The sequence below is a fragment of the Rhipicephalus sanguineus genome, chromosome 6, assembly GCF_013339695.2.
Source record: "Rhipicephalus sanguineus isolate Rsan-2018 chromosome 6, BIME_Rsan_1.4, whole genome shotgun sequence".
Classification (NCBI taxonomy): domain Eukaryota; kingdom Metazoa; phylum Arthropoda; class Arachnida; order Ixodida; family Ixodidae; genus Rhipicephalus; species Rhipicephalus sanguineus.
In genome coordinates this window covers 165978216-165997030 of record NC_051181.1, presented here as the reverse complement: position 1 = coordinate 165997030, position 18815 = coordinate 165978216, and the positions used below count along the sequence as shown (strand labels likewise).

Genomic DNA, 18815 nt, shown 5'->3' with positions numbered 1-18815 from the left:
AGCAGGTGACATGCTGCCCGCATGCCACCACTGTGTTGCGGTGAAGCACGCCTTCTTTTCCGCAGGCACACATTCAGCTGACGAGTTTTTTTCTTTTTTTTTTTTGCGCTGGCAGCAATGATGCCCGCCGTTTCCTCAGGTTTGCTACAAAATTGGAATCGGGTATTGCTGGATAACATATCCCCGGGAGCCGCAAACTAGCAGGCACAGCAGACGACCACCTCTGATTACTTTCAGTAATTCGAAGTTCTTTGCATCCCACTTTTTTTATGTTTTGTTAATTCGAAAACCCTCTTAATTCGAAGATTTTAGGGGCGAAGCTCCTTAGGGTGTGGGTCATTCCCTCCTCTGTAGTAGTAGTAGGAGTATGTAGCCAGTTCTAGTTTAATGAATTGCTCACTAGATGAGCAATTCACTAGATATCATAATTTACAAGAGATCATAGATCACACTAGAAGACACACTTTGCGGGCGATATACTCTAGTGAGCTTTCAACTTTTCGTCTTAATGTACATGATAAAGAAATTATTTCTACGAAAAACTCAAAGCACACCTTGAGCAAGATGTTTGGCTAAATGGGACCATGAGGCAATGCGAAGCCGGAGCACTTGCACGATCGCGTTCCACTGGCTTTCGTTGGGCATGCTACTGACCTAGCGTCGTGGAATGCAAGAGGAACGCTACGCACGTCGTGTCTTCCCTCTAGCCTTGCCATTAATTCTCACAGGGCGAGCGGGGAACGCGGTCGCTCTTGGCGCGCTTTCTCTTTTGCTCCGGAGCAAACACTTTCCCTGCATTTCACCGATCACAAAGCGGTGATAATGAAGGGACCACGTAAACCAACAGTACAATAAAAGTTTGATGTTTAATATATACACGGTGTTTCACACTCTTTATATGATGTACTGGGCAAATTCCACGGAAGAGTTTCACGGTTTACTGATGATTCCCTCCGGAGCTTCGCCCCACTTATTATCATTCACCCGTGGATATGCTGCGATTTTTTTTCACAGTCCCAGTGACTGAATTAACGAGGTTTTACTGTACTTTCAATAATTTGGCATTTGGTTAATTCGGACAGTTTTGCCAGTCCCGTGAAATCCGAATTAACGAGTGTTTACTGAACGAGCCGTGATCGCATCATCGTGGTTCTAATGTATGAGCTTTTCTGTAGTACAACAACACACCGTTCTCTTTCCAACAAACATGTTGCTCAAGGTTGCTTTCATAGGTAAATGAGAACAAAAGCTGCCAACAGTGCCTTTTGTAAATGTTTCCTTCACTCACTTGCAAGCCAAGCGGTAGCCACTGATGATAGACGTTGGGTGAATCTTGCACTTAACAAGCTCATCCGCATTTTTCAGCAACTCTGCAGCAATCAGAACCTGCAACGAAATGGCGACTATGAAAGAAGCAACCAGGTGCACGCAGTTATTACAATCATAGCCTATACGAAGTTCTTTTTCATACAAACCTGGTGGATGAAAAATGTGTAAACACGGGGTGACACGGAGCTGACATTTCGACAAGCGGACTTGTCTGCTTCAAGGATACAACTTGAAGTAGCAGCCAATGACAGTTGCAGCTTTGAAGAAGACAAGTCTGCTTGTCCAAACGTCGACTCCAGCAACACCTCGTGTTCACCAATTCTTCATCTCTTGCAGCTTCCATTTTGCCCTGGTGGATGCAGCATGAAAGGCCATTCCCCTGGTGAGAGCAGCAAAAAGCCGCTAACTCTACAAAATTATTTTTCATCCAAATGATCACACTGTGGCAGAAGGCCACCACTGTCGCATGTTTTAAATGCGCAAGCATTTCTATTGCAGCTGAATGAGAAAACTGTCTGTCCCTCTGTCACATAAGACTATTATCATCATCAAGAAATAACTGAATAAAATGAAATATTTTCTTGGTGGGGCTGGGTTAAAATGCAGGCCCCCACGCTTCGAATGCGAGCGTCTTGACCACTGAGCTAAACAACCACAATTGTAGATGGCGAATATCTCAACCGCACGAATGCACAGTGCCTATGGTGCAAGAAAATATGTATTGAAAATGTAAAAGGAGAACACCTTTTAAGGGGGCTTTGTTGACTTTCACGATGGTGGAATAAAAGCCCTTGCTGGACAAGGTATATAATGTAGAACCCCGCTGTTACTTTCCTGCATTTTGCGTTTTCCCGGCTGTTACGTCGTTTTCCGCTGGTTCCGGCATAGCTCCCATAGGAATCAATGTATGGGGAACCCCGCTTTTACGTCGTAACTGTGGGTGTGAGACGGTTCCTGTACGATACGTGCGCTCCGAGCCGGCCAAACAACCACGGAAGAGAGCAGCCATGTTCGCTTTTCACGCAGCTTGGCCTGGTTTGACCGTAAGATTAGCCACATGAGAGGCGCAAGTGACAAGTATTTTCGGGTGTACTAAAAGATGGTTTTTAGGAGCTACAAGGCAATGCAATTTAGAGATACTAATGAGTGACAAATGAAATATCCCAGCCTTGCTGATGTCAGTGCAAGAAAAAGAAAAAAAAAAAAATGGTCTCGTGGTTAATTGAAATGTGCACCTGCGGAAAAGATGTGCTTCACTGCAACACAGAGGTGACACACGGGCAGCATGACGCATGCTTCTCGCAATGTCAGTGCGTCACGATTTACCCATTCTTTCCGGGAAAAGAGAGAAATTAATAAAGGACGGTCTGACAGAATTCGCGATGTATGCGAACCTCTGATTGGCAGTTGTTCTGGCAATTTGTGCACTTTCACTGCTGGCGGAGTACAGTAATCCCTCGTTAGCTCGAAGCCGTCAAATCTGGGGAAAATTTCGAGATAAGCGGTATTTCGAGTTAAAGAGGCCATGACACGGTCGCCCAAAGATTTGTGGTTTTCAACGAAAACTAGAAGTAGAGGGTCTATTATGTCTATACGGATTTCAAAAGTGGGCCTTAAGACCATTTCACTGCAAAACAAGCCCTAGAAGTCACTGGCTGTAAACTCCGCCCACCGCTGGCGACCTCCATTTTTCCATGGCGCGTGTGACGTCATGTGCAGCACGGAATGGAGCCTTCGTCTTCCACCAACGTTTCAGCTGCTGCAAATTGTTCAATTTCAGTGCCAAGCTAGAGAAAGCTGGAAGAAAGCATGGAAGAAGCGCCGCTCCGTGCTGTCAGTGGGTTATGCGAGCATTTAGGCTTAGCATCACTACCGGTGTATAGACGGTCCTTTCGCAGTAGGATTGGCATGATTTCTTTTATTTGCGAAAAATAAAACAAGCCTCTACACATCGAGCACTTCATTTGCGTGAACATTATGGCCGCTTGGCACTTGACATGACTCGCAGAGTGGCAAAATCACAAGTCTATGTATTATCGCGAGTCCCACAGCAACAGGAATATGGCCTTCAAGATTAAAGGTAACATGCCAATGCAGTGGCGTTGATACTCTGGCCTGGAAGCATCATCAACACCCACTCCCCCTCCCCACGGTTGCCTCATGCTAAAATTACATGACTAAACACAAAAGTTAGGAGTTCCGCAGCATCCTGGAGAAGCCGTTGAGGTTCCGCAAGACTAAGAAGTTTGACAACCCCTGCCTTATACCGGTGTCAGACGGGCACGGGCACTTTTGATCGCCATCCAGGCCAATCCGGATCGGACTTCTTGATCACGATAACAAGTTCATCTAATCAGGATCGAGTTTGGCGCAGGCGTCAGCCAAATCGCAATTACGGAGACAGATTGCCATGCGCAGATCGTGATCGTCTTGATCCCTATAAAGTGACTGTGTAGCAACGTCTGATCCGGATCGGACCTGATCGCAATCAAAATTGCCCGTGTGACACCGGTGTTAGAGCACTTCAAAAGAAGATTCTGCATGGTTCTACAGTCTACGCATTAATTCAATCTTGAAGGGACCCCTGGATCTTGTCCGAATAACTAGGCTGTTTGAATTATCTGAAGTTCTCATATATGCGACTCTGGGTAAGGTGACAGCACAAATTATGATTAGACATCTATATTCACACTTTTAAGCGTTTCTAGATCCTAACTACACAAAAACAGAAAGCGGTGCATGTATGGTCAACAAGTTTATTGACTATCTACTGCTTATTTGCCACATGCGCATTTAGCACAAAGCTCTTGATGCCAGTAAGTGCAGCCAGTTCATTCTGAGAGTTTTCTGTTGCTGTCAGAAATTTTCTCACTTTAGCAATGTAGTGGAAGGCCTGCGCAGTTGTCACATTTTCTGGTTCTTCACTTTCACTGCTGAGCTGTGCTGCCAGCACCTCTGCCACCCAGTCATCGAGTGTGTCCTCCCTGCACACACACAGGTTATCATCAGTACCTGCATAATCGTCGAGGTCGGCAGCTATGCCGTGTGCTTTTAGAGCAGACAGCACTTGGCTTTCGTCGTCGTCCTCAGTCTGCAGGCAGTCAGGTGAAGCGGCAATGCTGCAGCCAGGTATGCGGAAGGCATGCTGGAAGCAGTTCCTTATTGTTGTTGATGTGACAGCATTCCATGCGTCGGCGAGCTTCCCCAAACGATGAGAGGAGTGTGACACCGTAAGGCATGGAATTGTCCATACACAGCAGCATTCTCTTTAGCAGTGTTTTCCGGTAATTAAGCCTCAAGCATTTGATTACCCCTTGATCCAGGGGCTGGAGGACAGCTGTAGTGTTAGGAGGCAGAAATTCGAGGCGAATTGCTTCCAGCCCCTCCACGTTGCCATGTGCAGGGCAGTTATCAACAATGAGCAAAATTTCCTTTTCGCTCACTTGATTTGCCCATCCAGATTGCGGAGCCAACCCTCGAACAAAGCTTGCGTCATCCAGGCTCACGTGTTTCCGTCATATGCAACTGGGAGCATTGGGACGCCTTTAAAGCACCTGGGACGCTTTGACTTGCCCACAACGAAGAGTTCTGGCTTGTGACTGCCATCCACATTGGTGCAAGCCCTGACGGTTAAATGTTCTTTGCTGAGCTTTCCACCAGTGCAACGCTCTCCCTTGTGACACAAGGTTTGATCGGGCAGGCACTTAAAAAAATCACGCTATATCCACGAAGTGAATGATGATTGAGGAGTTAGCTCGAAGATAATCGGGTAAACTGTGAATGCTCCATACAATTCCTCTACTGTCACATAAAGACATCACACGTTGTTATAGTAGCAATTGTGGTCGGGTTGTTGTCGCACCATAAGCGGTCGCAGACCTTGCAGCTGTGGCCGAACATGTGGTTGAGGAAATCGAGGAAATGTGGTTTTGCCTGCGTTAATGTCATCGTTAACTGCGCTCGAAGAACAACAGGAAGAAGACTTTTCTTTCGCGCGAGCGTGCGCATGCTACAGCTGGCTATGCTATATGTGCCGTATTTACTCGCACAATCCTCACACTTTTTTTTCCAGAAAACTGATGAAAAGTTGGGGGTGCGAGAATTACGCGGGGAAAATTTTCCGCGAAAACGTAGAGCGCTAGAAAAAAAAAAAAAAAAAAAACGAAGCGGCCGCATATCGGGGTTCTCCCGCCAGCAAGTAACTACAAGCTATGAAAAGTGCTAATACAAGACTTACCTTAACAATAAAACTACAGGTTTAACACAAATCAATGTTTATTTGCAGACACTAAAGCCACTAGCAAATAAAGTGTCTCTTGGACGAACTACTCGGAGTCAGAGTCAAGACTGCCGTCGACGTCGCTTGTAGCGGCGTCGTCAGAGTCGTCACCAGATTCAGCATTGTCTCCATCGCCATCGTGAACCACGTCGTCTTCCGTCCCGTCGAAGGCGTTGGAAATTCCATTTTTTTTGAAACTGCGGAATATGATTTCAGGGGAAATCGTGGCCCATGCCACAATTACCCACGCACAGAGGAGCTCCACTGACGGCTTTTTTATCTTTCCCCCGGGAGTCATGGCATGGTCGCCTTCAGCCATCCATTCGGCATACAGTCTCCGAACATTATCCTTGAACGGTTTGTTCAAGGATACGTCCAGAGGCTGCAGCATCAATGTCAGACCACCTGGAATGACGGCGAGATCAGTCCGCAGCTCCTTCATCTTCGTCCGAACGGAGTCGACAAGGTGACTGGGGAAGCTGTCGACGACCAGCAGCGATGGGTAAACAGCGATGGGTAAAGGAGTGCCCCTGGGCGGCGTCCCCAGAGAGTCTTTACCCAATCGACCATAAGGTCAGCGGTCATCCAACCTTTTTTCCTGTACTCGTACATGAATTCCAGGGGGGAACTTGGCCTTCGGGAGGGTCTTCCGTTTAAAAATAACAAACGGTGGCAGCTTCCGCCCATCCGCCGTTACGGCGAGCATGACGGTGCACCTCTGCTTCTCGGCACCTGTTGTCCCGATGTGCACACTCTGCACACCTTTTTGTTCAACAGTTGTGCTCGAAGGCAGGTCAAAGTTGAGCGGCGTTTGATCCGTGTTTCCAATCTGCGAGAGCAGGAAGTTCTTTTCCTCCCGGATCCTAATCACGAATCGATGAAAATCGACGATCTTGTCTTCACGCGCCGAGGGTAGCCGCTGACACAAAGTCGTCCGCCTCCTGAGTGACAATCCACTTTGGCGCATAAATTGTGTGGCCCACCCGTTGCTCGCGCGGAAATCTTGCGCCGGGATGCCCTCCTTCCGGGTAATTATGCGCGCCTGGTTTCTGATCAAGTCGATCGAAACGGCACACCCGTCCACACGGAGACCCTTGATGTAGTCAAGCAGTGCCGCCTCAACCTGTGGATATTTCCCAGTCTTAGGCCCACGGAAGGCCTTCCGTGTCTTGTTTGTGGCTTTCAGCTGTTCGTGCTGCCGTCGCCAGTAGCGCACACAAAACTCGTCCACGCTGAAGTGCCTGCCGGCGGCCCTGTTGCCGTTTTCCAGTGCATGATTGATGACCTTTAACTTGAAAGCAGCTGTGTAGCTCCCGTATCGGCCCATTGTGTTGCTGCAGAATGGACGCTACTACACACACGACACGGAAACGAAACACTAACACTAAACACGGCGCTCGGTACACGAACTTCACTTGTAGCTTGACCTGGATTGGATTAGGGCTCCGTGCGCTGGTAGTATGCATGATGCGTAAGAGATGGCGCTAGGCTGCAGCGCGCTATCATCATCATTGGCTGGAAGAAGCAGACGACATTTGATGCTGCGACTTGTCGGGGTGTGATAATTACGTGAGGAAAAAAAAAAAAAATCACATTTTTGTTGGGCGATGTGGGGGGTGCGAGAATTATGCGAGTAAATACGGTATATCCATGAAGTGAATGATGATTGAGGAGCTGGCTCGGAGATAATCGGGTAAACCGTGAACGCTCCGTACAATTCCTCTACTGTCACATAAAGACGTCACACGTTGTTATAGTAGCAATTGTGGTCAGGTTGTTCTCGCACCATAAGCGGTCACAGACCTTGCAGCTGTGGCCGAACATGTGGTTGAGGAAATCGAGGAAATGTGGTTTTGCCTGCGTTAATGTCATCATTAACTGCGCTCGAAGAGCAAGAGGAAGAAGACTTTTCTTTCGCGCGAGCGTGCGCATGCTACAGTTGGCTATGCTATATGTGATTTTGCCTGCGTTAATGTCATCATTAACTGCGCTCGAAGAGCAAGAGGAAGAAGACTTTTCTTTAGCGTGAGCGTGCGCATGCTACAGTTTGCTATGCTATTTGTGGCTTTGCCTGCGTTAATATCATCACCAAGGCGCTCGAAGAAGAAGAAGACTTCTCTTTTGCGCGAGCTGGGTTTGTAGCGGTCGCCCATGGAACTGAGGTTATGCTTACGACGCAAGACATTGCCCCAGCTTAAAGGACCCCTGACACCAAAATTGAAACCTCGAGATGTTTGTGTTGTTTGACTTTCCTGTATACGGGGGCACATCTGACCGATTATTCGTTACGAACGTTGCCTTTAAGATATCTTAATTTGGTTTTAAAGTAAGCGTGAGTGCTCATTTGAGTTGGCTGCACCTCGCGTAGATAGAGGCCCCGTGTTCCACGAGTAAAGCAAGTATTGTGGACGTCACAGAAGGTTTGCGGGGCGCACGGGCACAATACGACGACTGGCACCTGGAGAGGCCTATTGTTCCGCACCCCTCTCTCTTAACAGGTTTAACCCATACCGAGGCATCCACATACTTTCAATCTCTACAGTGCGCGGGGCCCCGATTTGAAAACTGCGCTTTCGACGTCACCACAGCTTGAGTGCACGTGGTCTTTGATGATCCCCCGCATGGGGCACTAGTTTATTGTGGTTTTTAGGCGGGCGTTTTGAAGTGAAGCTAAAATGGTCACAATTAACTACGCTAGAATTAGTTATACGATACACTAGAGCATTTACGATTTAACTTAGGTATTACCAGACACAAAGCTACAAATTACAGTAAAAAAGTCATCAACAAAAATTTTGCTGTCAGGGGTCCTTTAAGAACCTGGCGAGCCAGCTCCTAAAACAGCCCCATTTCGTTGCCATTGTATATATCAGCCGGGGAGTATTCAAACAGCAGGCTTTGAAGTCTAGTCTGCCGCCAGTCAGAAGAAAAAGCTTCACCGCTCAGTTTTGAAGGAGAGACCGTGGCGTTCCTTCAACCGAGAAATCCAGCCATCGCTGCACTTGAAGCCTTCGATTCCGAAGGGCAAGGGAAGTTCTTCAGCTTTCTCTCGTAGGATTGGCCCATTTATAAGTTTTTATTATTATTTATTCAATACAGTCGATCCCGGATATATCGAACTCCAAGGGGATTGCAAAATAGTTAGATATATCGATAATTCGAAATATAAAATATGCGTATTTAAGGCTTATATTAATGCATTACAGGTCTCGAAACAGTTTCCGGAATTCGTAACAAGCGCTAACATGACGATTCGCTCACAATTAGTATGCTAAATAACAAGCTGGCCACTTCTTTTGCAAGTTGCCGCACTTTATTTCGCACGAAAATAGTCCGTAAACTAGTCTTGCTTCCTGCGCGCCGTCAAGTTCATCAAGTCATCCTAAATATCATTGAAGCTTTCCAAATAAGCAAATTCAGCACCTTCCGCCACAACAGCGGTGACTGACACTGAACGCCGATGCAAGCTCTGGAGCGAAGAGGATGTTTAGCAGCAGCATTGACTTAACGGCGGCGTTGACATCAGCTTTGATCGCGGCATTGACACAGTTAGAAACAGCGACGTCGTCATCTGCACCGATGAAGCCGCTTGCTGCACTCCCGTCCAAGAGCGCGCCCGGATATGCTTAGTCGTAAAATTCACTAAGGCACCGTACGCCGTTGTCACCGGTCATGACGCACCCAACCACCTGGCACCAAAGCCCGCAAGAAAACAGTTCATGACGGTGCTTTGCTTGACATCGTTCCAAGCATCAGTCATCATTTTATCGCTACGAGGTCCTCACTGTTTAGTTCGACTCCCGAATGAGGATTTGTCAGGAACGAAGCGAAAAGTACACAAGTCTTCAAGCCGCAAGAGACAACGCAGCCCACAAACAACGAAGGAACAAGTCCCCACCGTCGACATCTTGGCGATGGTGATGGCACTTGTAGCTCTGCAGCAAGCAGCCGCTGCTTTGGCGCAAAAAGCAAGAAAAGCGTAGCCTCCGAGATGTGTATTTCATAATCGAAAACTCCAAAAATACGTCACGACGTTGCGGATCTCAAAGGCCATGCTTTTCGGGCCCGCTTGCCATCGTGCGCGAACAAACAGCGAAGGGAATGCAAACATTGCGACGAGGCTGCCGAGTACATACTTGCCAAGTTTGGAGAAACGGAATCCGGGAGATCTACTCAACGGGAGGGGGGGGGGGGGGGCGGTACTGCGATAGCAATTGTATGAACACTGTCAGCGGGATTTTGCGGTCGCCGCTGATCTGTGCAGAGTCCAAACTGATAACATCGCTTACGCATCGTCTGTTTCACGTGCGAGTAAATGCGCGCTAGCGCTAGGGACGAACGCGGTTGAAGCAGAGATGAAACGACCCGGCCGTCACCGTCGTGCGAAGGGCACATGCGATAACATCGCTCTGCGTGCGAGGCCTGTCGTCGCTTGCTTCCCATGTATTTCATCGGGCAAGGGACCATAAGGGTCGCCGTTGAGACGGGGACAGTCGCAAGCACTGGCGAACACGCTATCGACAGACATCGGTAACTGCTACTTTAAGTGGAGAGCCCAGCACTTTAAAGGGCTGGGCTCTCCATCTAAAGCAGTAGTAATCGACACAAAATTTTGAAGGCGAGATAACTTGTGGGATAGATTTGTGCGTACACAAACGCATCATCTACGAAATATTAACGGCTGATATAACCTATAACACATTTAGGATCAATTTTTAAATTGCGTGTAGCGCATCTCTACGCGAAACGTCCCACCTCGCGTCACTGTGACGCACGGGGTGCGCAATGCACTGGACGCGCGGGGCAAAACTGGATTTCCGGGAGATTTTCCTATGACCCGTACAACCGGAAGAAACGTTCAAAATCCGGGAGTCTCCCGGGTAATCCGGGAGACTTGGCAGGTATGCGAGTATCTCCGCATTCATCTCATTTAGGTGCCTTTGGCAATCGGCCCCTTTGAAAAACACTATGCACGCGCATTACAAACTACAGATCGCGCATCAAACAAGCCAGTGCATTCGCAAGCGCTGTGCATTCAACCAGATCAACGTAATGCAACGACACCACCTTTTTGTCACCTGCGCGCGAAGAGTGATTGGAACTTGACAGAACGCGGCCGAAAATGACGAACATTTGTTAGGAAAAATGCACTCCCGATAGTATGGCGCGGCGCAGCGTTCGATATGTCGGATGTTTCGCTGTGCGGGAGTTCGATATACGTGTGATCCAGCCCTATGCTTTTGCATGGGAAATTCAAGGGGATTTCTCAACTGTTCAATATACCCAATAATTCGATATATCCGAGTTTGATATATCCGGGATCGACTGTACTGCGGACTCATGGTCCATGCAGGGTGGTTAATACAAATACAAAGTAGCAATGACACAACAATAAAGGGTGAAGAACGTTATTTTGCAGTTTGATCACATGTATCGGTAAGGCAGTTCCATTCACTAATGGTCCTCGGAAAATATGAAAACTTAAACAGGCCAGTTCGAGCAAAATATGGGGTTAAGGCGTTTGGGTGCTGGTGTCGGGTGGGCCTGCTAGTTAGGGGCGTCAAATACGGGGATGGATCTAGAGCCAGTTTTTTGTTTCAAAGTTGATAACGAAATTTTAATCTAGCTTTTTGCCTTCGTGCCTCTAGTAATGGAATGTCATTGGTTTGCATTAAATTTGAGGGCAAGTCCCCCAACGGGGAAAATTTGTTACATATAAATCTAACAGCCTTTCTTTGAATATGTTCGGGAGAGTTCATATTACGTTTAGTGTAAGGGTCCCATACTATGCACGCGTACTCTAGTCTTGGTCGCACAAGGCCAGTGTAGCAGAGCAGTTTAACATTTGTGGGAGCAGGTCCCATACTATGCACGCGTACTCTAGTCTTGGTCGCACAAGGCCAGTGTAGCAGAGCAGTTTAACATTTGTGGGAGCAGTTTTAAGTTTATGGACATAGGTTGCGAAAGGCAGATGAACAAATATCAATATGGAGATTCCAAGATAAGTTAGAAGTGTCACACCGAGGTACTTGTAGAAGTTTACTCGTTGAAGTGGTGAAGACCCCAACATATAAGTATATGATGTTGCATTTTTTACGAGTTGCTGGAAGGCAGACACATTTGCTCATGTTAAGACACATTCCCCATTCATTACACCATTCATGTATACTGCAGAGGCTCAGGTCGTTCAGGTCGTTGTAATCAAAACACAATCCTCTGCAAACAATCTTATTTCTACACTTATACAATAGAAAAAGCAAAGGGCCTAACACACTGCCCTGTGGTACGCCAGATGCGACCGGAAGACAGTCTGAATGTTGACCCCCTACATCAACGTACTGTTTGCCGTTACTTAGATATGCGGAAATCCATGAAACAAATATTTCTGGTATACCTATTGTTCTAAGTTTTAAAATCAGTTTATAATGAGGAACTTTATCGAAAGCTTTACAGAAATCTAAGAAGAGCATATCTATCCTACCTTGTCTATCGAGGGTAAATGCAAGAGAATGAAACAATGAGACGAGTTGAGTTACGGTTGATAATCCATTCCGAAAGCCATGTTGATGTTTGGTCAATATTCAGCCTCTTCGAGGAAGGTGGTTATACAGTAAAAGCTCGTTAATTCAGATTTCTAGGGACCGGAAAAAATGTCCGAATTAACCGAATGTCCGAATTATCGAATGGTCGAAATAAACAGAATAAATGCACGAGTTTTTTCAACATACCTTTACTTAACAAAGTAATCGCGGATGCTTGTCTGTTTTCGAGCAGATATTCGCGCGGACACAATTTTTCTGAGCCCTTCAAGGTGCTCAGCAGCTCGCATGCTGTCTGCAATGTCCGCAAAAGTTTCACCCGTCATCCACGCTTTTCCGCTGGCACGGTAATCCACGGGAAGATTGTTGATGTTCTTAAAGCAGCGTGGCTTTTGAACCTTTCCGATAACGAGAAGTGGCAAGCGCTCTGTTCCCGTCACGTTGGCGGCTAAAAGTACGGTTACTCGTTCCTTGCTTCTTTTGCCGCTGATACAAGGATCCCCTTTCATCACTCTTCATCACTTCTTGTCGGGAGAGCCCAGGCCATTATTCAGAGCACGCAAAATTTCTACTTTGGTGGTGAAGCCCTTCGCCTCGTACTTGGGCCGCTTCGCCCGCGTTGCCATCGGCGGAGAGTGCGGTCACACGAGAAGTAAGCACAAAAGCACCAGCAACGATCAGGCTAAAGGAGCCGTACTGAAACGTTCCTCGATAAATCGGCGATCAACGATGCAGCACACCAACGGGAACAAAGCAACAAAACCCACACACGAAAAAAAAAGGCATTCGACCAGTCTCAATCCAAGCCAAGTCGATAATTGATGTCCATGGCAATGCTGCGTTTGAGCTTCGCTTTTGTTCCGAATTGTTCTTTTTTCGTTTTCGAGCCTCGCCAGCGGCCCGAAAGTCGCCGAATTATCCGATTTGTGGTCAAATCTGTCCGAAATAACGAGCGCCCAGTCTCACAGAGTGATGCGTATATTTACAGGGACCAGATGACGTGTGCGAATTAACAGATTTTCCGAATTAATGAGTCGAATTAACGAACTTTTACTGTACTAGTAGCTATGATGTGTTCGATAAGTTTGCAACATTGCGAAGTTAAGGAAATAGGACGGTAATTTCCTAGTGCTCAGCGGTCTCCCTTTTTAAAGATTGGCACAATTCGGGCTGTCTTCCAGTCACTGGGCAGTTGGGAAGTTGATTGGAGCTCCGTGCGCGCTTGAGCCAAAGAAGCACGGCGTTTTCGAGGTCCGGGTACGCAGCTTCCCTAAGCCTTTTCCGATTGGGAGCAAAGTGGCTTGTGTTATTCTGCAGCTTGTCTTTGGCTTTCAGAATGGTTGTGAGAGTACTCTTGGTGATTCCATACTTCAGTGCCACTTCAGTATTCTTTACTCCAGCGTCGACTTCTTGGAGAGCGGCCAATTTGTCTTTTAGGGGTAGTGTCCGGTACTTTCCTCGTGGTGACATGGTCGATCGAAAAATGCGCAGCACGTAAGAAAGACAGGCAGGCAGGGGCGCTATTTTGTAAGCGTTCTGTCACAGAACGGAGGCGGAGCGTTCTGTGAGCTGCACGGGATTGGTCGAGGCTCGTTCAATTCAAATTCAAGTTCAATATGCATTGTTTAATGGTCCAAGACGTGAGAATAGCCTGGAAAAGCCATAGAACAGTCATGTGAAAGCCACAGAATGGCCGGAGACCTCGTTCCGTCGACCTCCTCTCCCCGTTCTATCGACAAAAATGAATACAAAACGGTCTCTGGATGACTTGGATTGGATCGAAACGTATGCGCGTGGGCTGGGGAGAGGAGGAGCGGCTTCATGCGCTGACTGGTATTCAGCCATCTCCCTTTTGCGACAGTTTGCGAAAACGGCATCTCCGTTCTCATTCATGCTACTTCATGTCGCCTGCGTGGCTGCTGCAGTCACGCAGAAACACAGCCCTGAGGTAGAAGATGCGTTTGAGGTGATGACTGAAGAGGAGTTGCGGCAGCACTTTCGTCCATCCAAATGAACTACAAGTGGACAAATACTAGAAGCGTTGGTTGAAACAGCGTGGTAGCCAGCGCCACTATCGAACGTCTCTCGAAACTGTGACACCACCCAGCACTATGTCAAGATGCTAACACAAATAAATTGTTAAAGTAATCGCGATCTTCAGTTTAAAGGTTTGAAAAACAATGTCAGATAATATTAATGTTCAGCTATAACGATTTCATATTTTTTCGTGCGCTGAAAGCGTTCCCAAATTCCTTAGCTAGCTATTGGCTGCTTGCTCCCTGTCGTTCTTCCGTTCGGTCTCATTTCCGTTCTGTGACGGAACGCTTACAAAATAGCGCCCTAGGTCTGTACGTGTTCTGTGGGCAGGTCACGTGCTTCCGAGTCAGCCGGCGCCACCGGCATGCTGGAAAAGCAGAGATAAGCCGCGAACCAGCTTCGTATCCACTGGGCCGTTTTGTTGTTGTTTTCTTTTCGTTTTTTTCCCCACTGTGGCACGGTATGCTGAGGAACGATTGTGCGGCAAAACCTTTTACGTTGAAGCTTTAAAGGGCCCCTAAACCACCTCAGATATTTTTCTAAACATTTCAAGTAAACACGCGCATCGTGTACAGAATGCCGTCACGATCAACGATGCCACACGTGGCAGCGCTACAAGCCGCGGGCGCACCACAAATCTCCCCTCCAAGGAACAATTTCTTCTCCTCTCCGGGCCCTTCCGGTCTGCCTAGTGACCTGTGTGACGTCAGCGTGTTGAATCTGTGATGTGGTATGCAGGCGATGCTGCGTTTGGTCGAACAAAAACCTACGACTTCCGGTTAGTCTGCAAGCAGCTGCCCGGGCTCCTTGCTGTTCTTTGTCGTGTTGCCCGCATGTGCGCGCTTGCGAATCAGCAACTGTGGCCCGTAACGCAACTGCCAAATCGCTAGCATACCAGCACAGTCACGCCTCGCGGTCTGATAAGCTGTGCGGACTGAATCCGACAGTGTTTTGCAATGGCTTTCAAGTTTCACGCACCAGTGCTTAACTGCAAAAGTGCCGACTGGAAAAACGAAAAGACTCGACACGTGTCACCGTACAGGTCCATCATGTTGGCAACCCTTTGAAGGCGTGCGCGCAACACAGGGTCCATACCAGCATAATTTGTAAGAGCACGGGCCAGCACAGCAACAACGGCGATTAGCCGAGAAGCACAGAGTTCACGGAGTCACGGCAACCAGAAGTGCCCGCTGTTTCGAAGAGAACGTCAGCGATGACTGTCACGAGAGATTGGGAAAGGCACTCGGCGAGGAGGGCAAAGCGGCTTTGGTAGAGGAGACCAGCAGATGAGTGGAGGGTAGCGAAGAAAAGAGTGAAATGAGCGATGGCAGCGTTTCGATCATCAAACACGTGCAACTCCGCTATTACGGCACAGTTTCGAAAAATTTTCACAGCTACGTGTTCGTTGTAGGCTCGCGCACAAGTGTCACAAAATTTCAACCTCTGGGTGGTTTAGGGGCCCTTTAAGGCGCTTATTTTTCAATTTTACACTACAGTTGAAACCCGCAATAACGAAATCGGCAGGGAAAGCACAAAATTTTGCTCTTGCGGGAATTTTGTTGGAGCGAGAATGCGGCAGAAAAGACATGGAATTTACAAAAAACACATTTTGTTTCCAAAAGTCAGTAAGTTTGCTTTGGCGAGCCTTACCATGCAGCAATTTCATGCCTCTCGATCGGGAATCACGTTTGCCACGGCACAAAGTTCGCCCCATGCACTGGTCAGTGACGGCGGCATTGCGCTGTCACCAATACCGTCACTAAGTGTGCCTAGAGGCGAACCTTCTTCCGGCTCCGCTGGATCAGCGCAGATCATAGCAGAATCGTGGACAGCGAGCTGCACGCAATGCCGAATTCTTCGGCGATGTCCATTTTTTCCCTGCCCTTTTCCACCTCACTGATGATTGCAGCCTTATCTTCCAGCATGATGAACTTCCGCTTTTTCGTTGGAGGCGGCATCTTCGCAGGCAGCGAAATCGGACGAAGCAATCGCAACACACAGTTCACGTTGCACCAAGTGACCAAGCAAACGCTCCACAAATGGCTCCACACACGCGACCATGTGCGCGCAAAGTCGACAAAGCCAAGCACAGAGCCAAGCCAACGAACGAAACTCCATGAGGAATGTGGATTTGGCTACGTAGTTCACGATAAGGAGCAGGTGTTTCGGCAAGCCATCATCATCATCGTTGCCAGCTTTATGTTTTTTTGTAAACAATGATGGCGGCTGCTTCTCAAGTGCGCTGTGGCGATAGTTTTGCACAATTTAAGTGTAGCATGAATGCATTTCAGCAGTTTTCGAATGTAGGTAATGTTGCGAGAGTAGATTATTTGCGCACTCGTGTTTCAAAAATTTCGTTAATAAGGGACTGCGGTATGAACATCTTTCGTAGTCGCGAATTACGAAATGCATTGACTCCTATGGGCGTTCGCCGGTGCTCCCAAAATATTTCGTTGCGGTGAGAATTTCGTTCCCTCGGGATTTCGTTATCGCGGGTTTCGACTGTATTATGATAATCATAAGCACGCAAATTTCCAAATATTGCCAGCAAATCAGCAGAAATTTTCCAGTATGGACAGGCAGAAAGTATGAATTAACCGAATGACGAAGTTTTAATTAAGCGGCTTTTATATACATTGAAAGCATAGCGGGCCAAACAAAATTTTGAATTTTGCATGAATTAACCGAAAGTAAGAATTATCAAAGTTTGAATTATCGCGAGTCTACTGTAGTTTTCTGTTCTTGTCTCTGGCTGCTACAGTGCACCTTCAATTGTCATCCAGGGGCTCCAGGATGGCGCGCTGCACCAAAGATGACTGCTTCTCATCCCAGACTGCACTGGAGTCTCAACACAATGCTGCAGTTCCATCGTGGAAGCACGCAAGTACTGGGAGCAATGCAGTTTATTTCCCACCTTTCTGTACAACAGAAATGTGACGACCACGGCTATTAATCCTGTCATATTTTTTTTTGCTCTCTTATCCATTAGCAAAGGGTGTTGTTTTTTTTTTTTACAATGTCCAAGAAAAAACTAACTGAGAGGGTTAGCATCTCTGCTTACAATCCCCAAAACCCACCGGAAAACCCAATAACTTGTAAAGAGGCCAATGCAAAATGAAGGGCTTACCACAGACGTAGTTCCATCACCGACTTCTTGGTCCTGCAAGTCTGCAAGCTCAACCAGTACTTTAGCTGCAGGATGTTCAACTTCAAGCAGCTTCAGTATAGTCGCTCCATCATTGGTGATTGTCACGTCCTGGAACAGGATGGTGTCACACAATGAACAGTGCCACCACATAACCATTGACAGCCCGATTTTTATTTGAGACATTATCAGCGTGTCTGTATCAAACAATCACACAACAAAACTTTAAATGTGCCAGCATTACGTATAATTATTGCTTACATCTTTACACTTGTCAATTTTAGAGCTATTTTAAAACGTGTGGTAGCATAACATAGAGTATACTCAAACCTCATAAGAAAATCACATCTGCCACGGAAATAACTTCGTTATATCCAAAAATTCGTTATAAACGTTTATTTCTAACACTGTAGCTATGACAAGACTATTCTTCATTTACTTCGTTATAACCAATAATTCGTTATATCCATGTTCGTTATATCGCGATTTGAGTGTACTATAATCCTAAAAAATTAGTGTAGTGCCCAGCCGTACCAGACAGAACCAGCACTGCCTGCATATGTAGGAGGAAAAAAAACTGCGGGCAGTTTGCACTAAGTCGTGCAAAGCTTGGCACAACGCAGCACGGACCCTTGCCGCTCGTACTCCCCATCGACAGACATGTATAGCTTCGAGACGTGCCGCTTCCTCCTCGGGAGTACACAGCCAGGCTATGCGCTATAGAGTGGAGGTTGCGCACAAAGTCTCCGTCAGTGGGCGTGGCTTAGCTACTACACATGCACGGCTCAGCTAGGTGGTGCGCTATCTGGTCGCCAGACGACACGATACTTGCTTTGCTTACTCTTTCTATCTTTCTCCCTCTTTCGTTGAAGTTCTCTCGGTATTTCTTTTTCTTTCTGCATTTCTTTCTCTCTATATCTCCCTTTCTTATTATTTCTATGCTATGCTTTGCTCTCTCCCCTCTTCCTTTCCCACCTCCTCCTGTGCTCACTTCTCTCTCCCACCCCCTTGCTACACCATACTATACGGCTGACTATGCTATGCTCTGCTAGCGTGCCTGGATAGCTGAGTGGTTAGTACGCTCACCTTCAGAGCGAAGGTATGTGGGTTCGAATCCTGCCTTGTGAAGAATTTTTGTCTTTCTCTATATCTTTCTTTCCGTCTGTTTCCTTCTCTCTTTCTCTCTGTACTCGTTCTCCGTACTCCATACCTGCCAAGTTTGGAGAAATGGAATCCGGGAGATCTACTCACCGGGGGGTTTACTGCAATAGCAATTATATGGACACTGTCAGCGGGAATTTGCGGTCGCCGCTGATCGGTACAGAATCCAAACCGATAACATCGCTTACGCATCGTCTGTTTCACGTGCGAGTAAATGCGCGCTAGCGCTAGGGACGAACGCGGTTGAAGCAGAGATGAAACGACCCGGCCGTCACCGTCGCGCGAAGGGCACATGCGATAACATCGCTCCGCGTGCGAGGCCTGT

The 18815-nt window shown here is 47.3% G+C and overlaps 1 protein-coding gene across 1 annotated transcript in view; it reads right to left on the bottom strand.

Moving 5' to 3' along the window:
* The window catches only part of LOC119397000 (T-complex protein 1 subunit alpha-like), a 138419-nt gene that overhangs the window by 105006 nt on the left and 14598 nt on the right, over positions 1-18815 (bottom strand). The window contains 2 exon segments of the mRNA XM_037664413.2: positions 1289-1386; positions 17312-17440. Of these exon segments, the coding sequence (XP_037520341.1) occupies positions 1289-1386; positions 17312-17440 (227 nt within the window).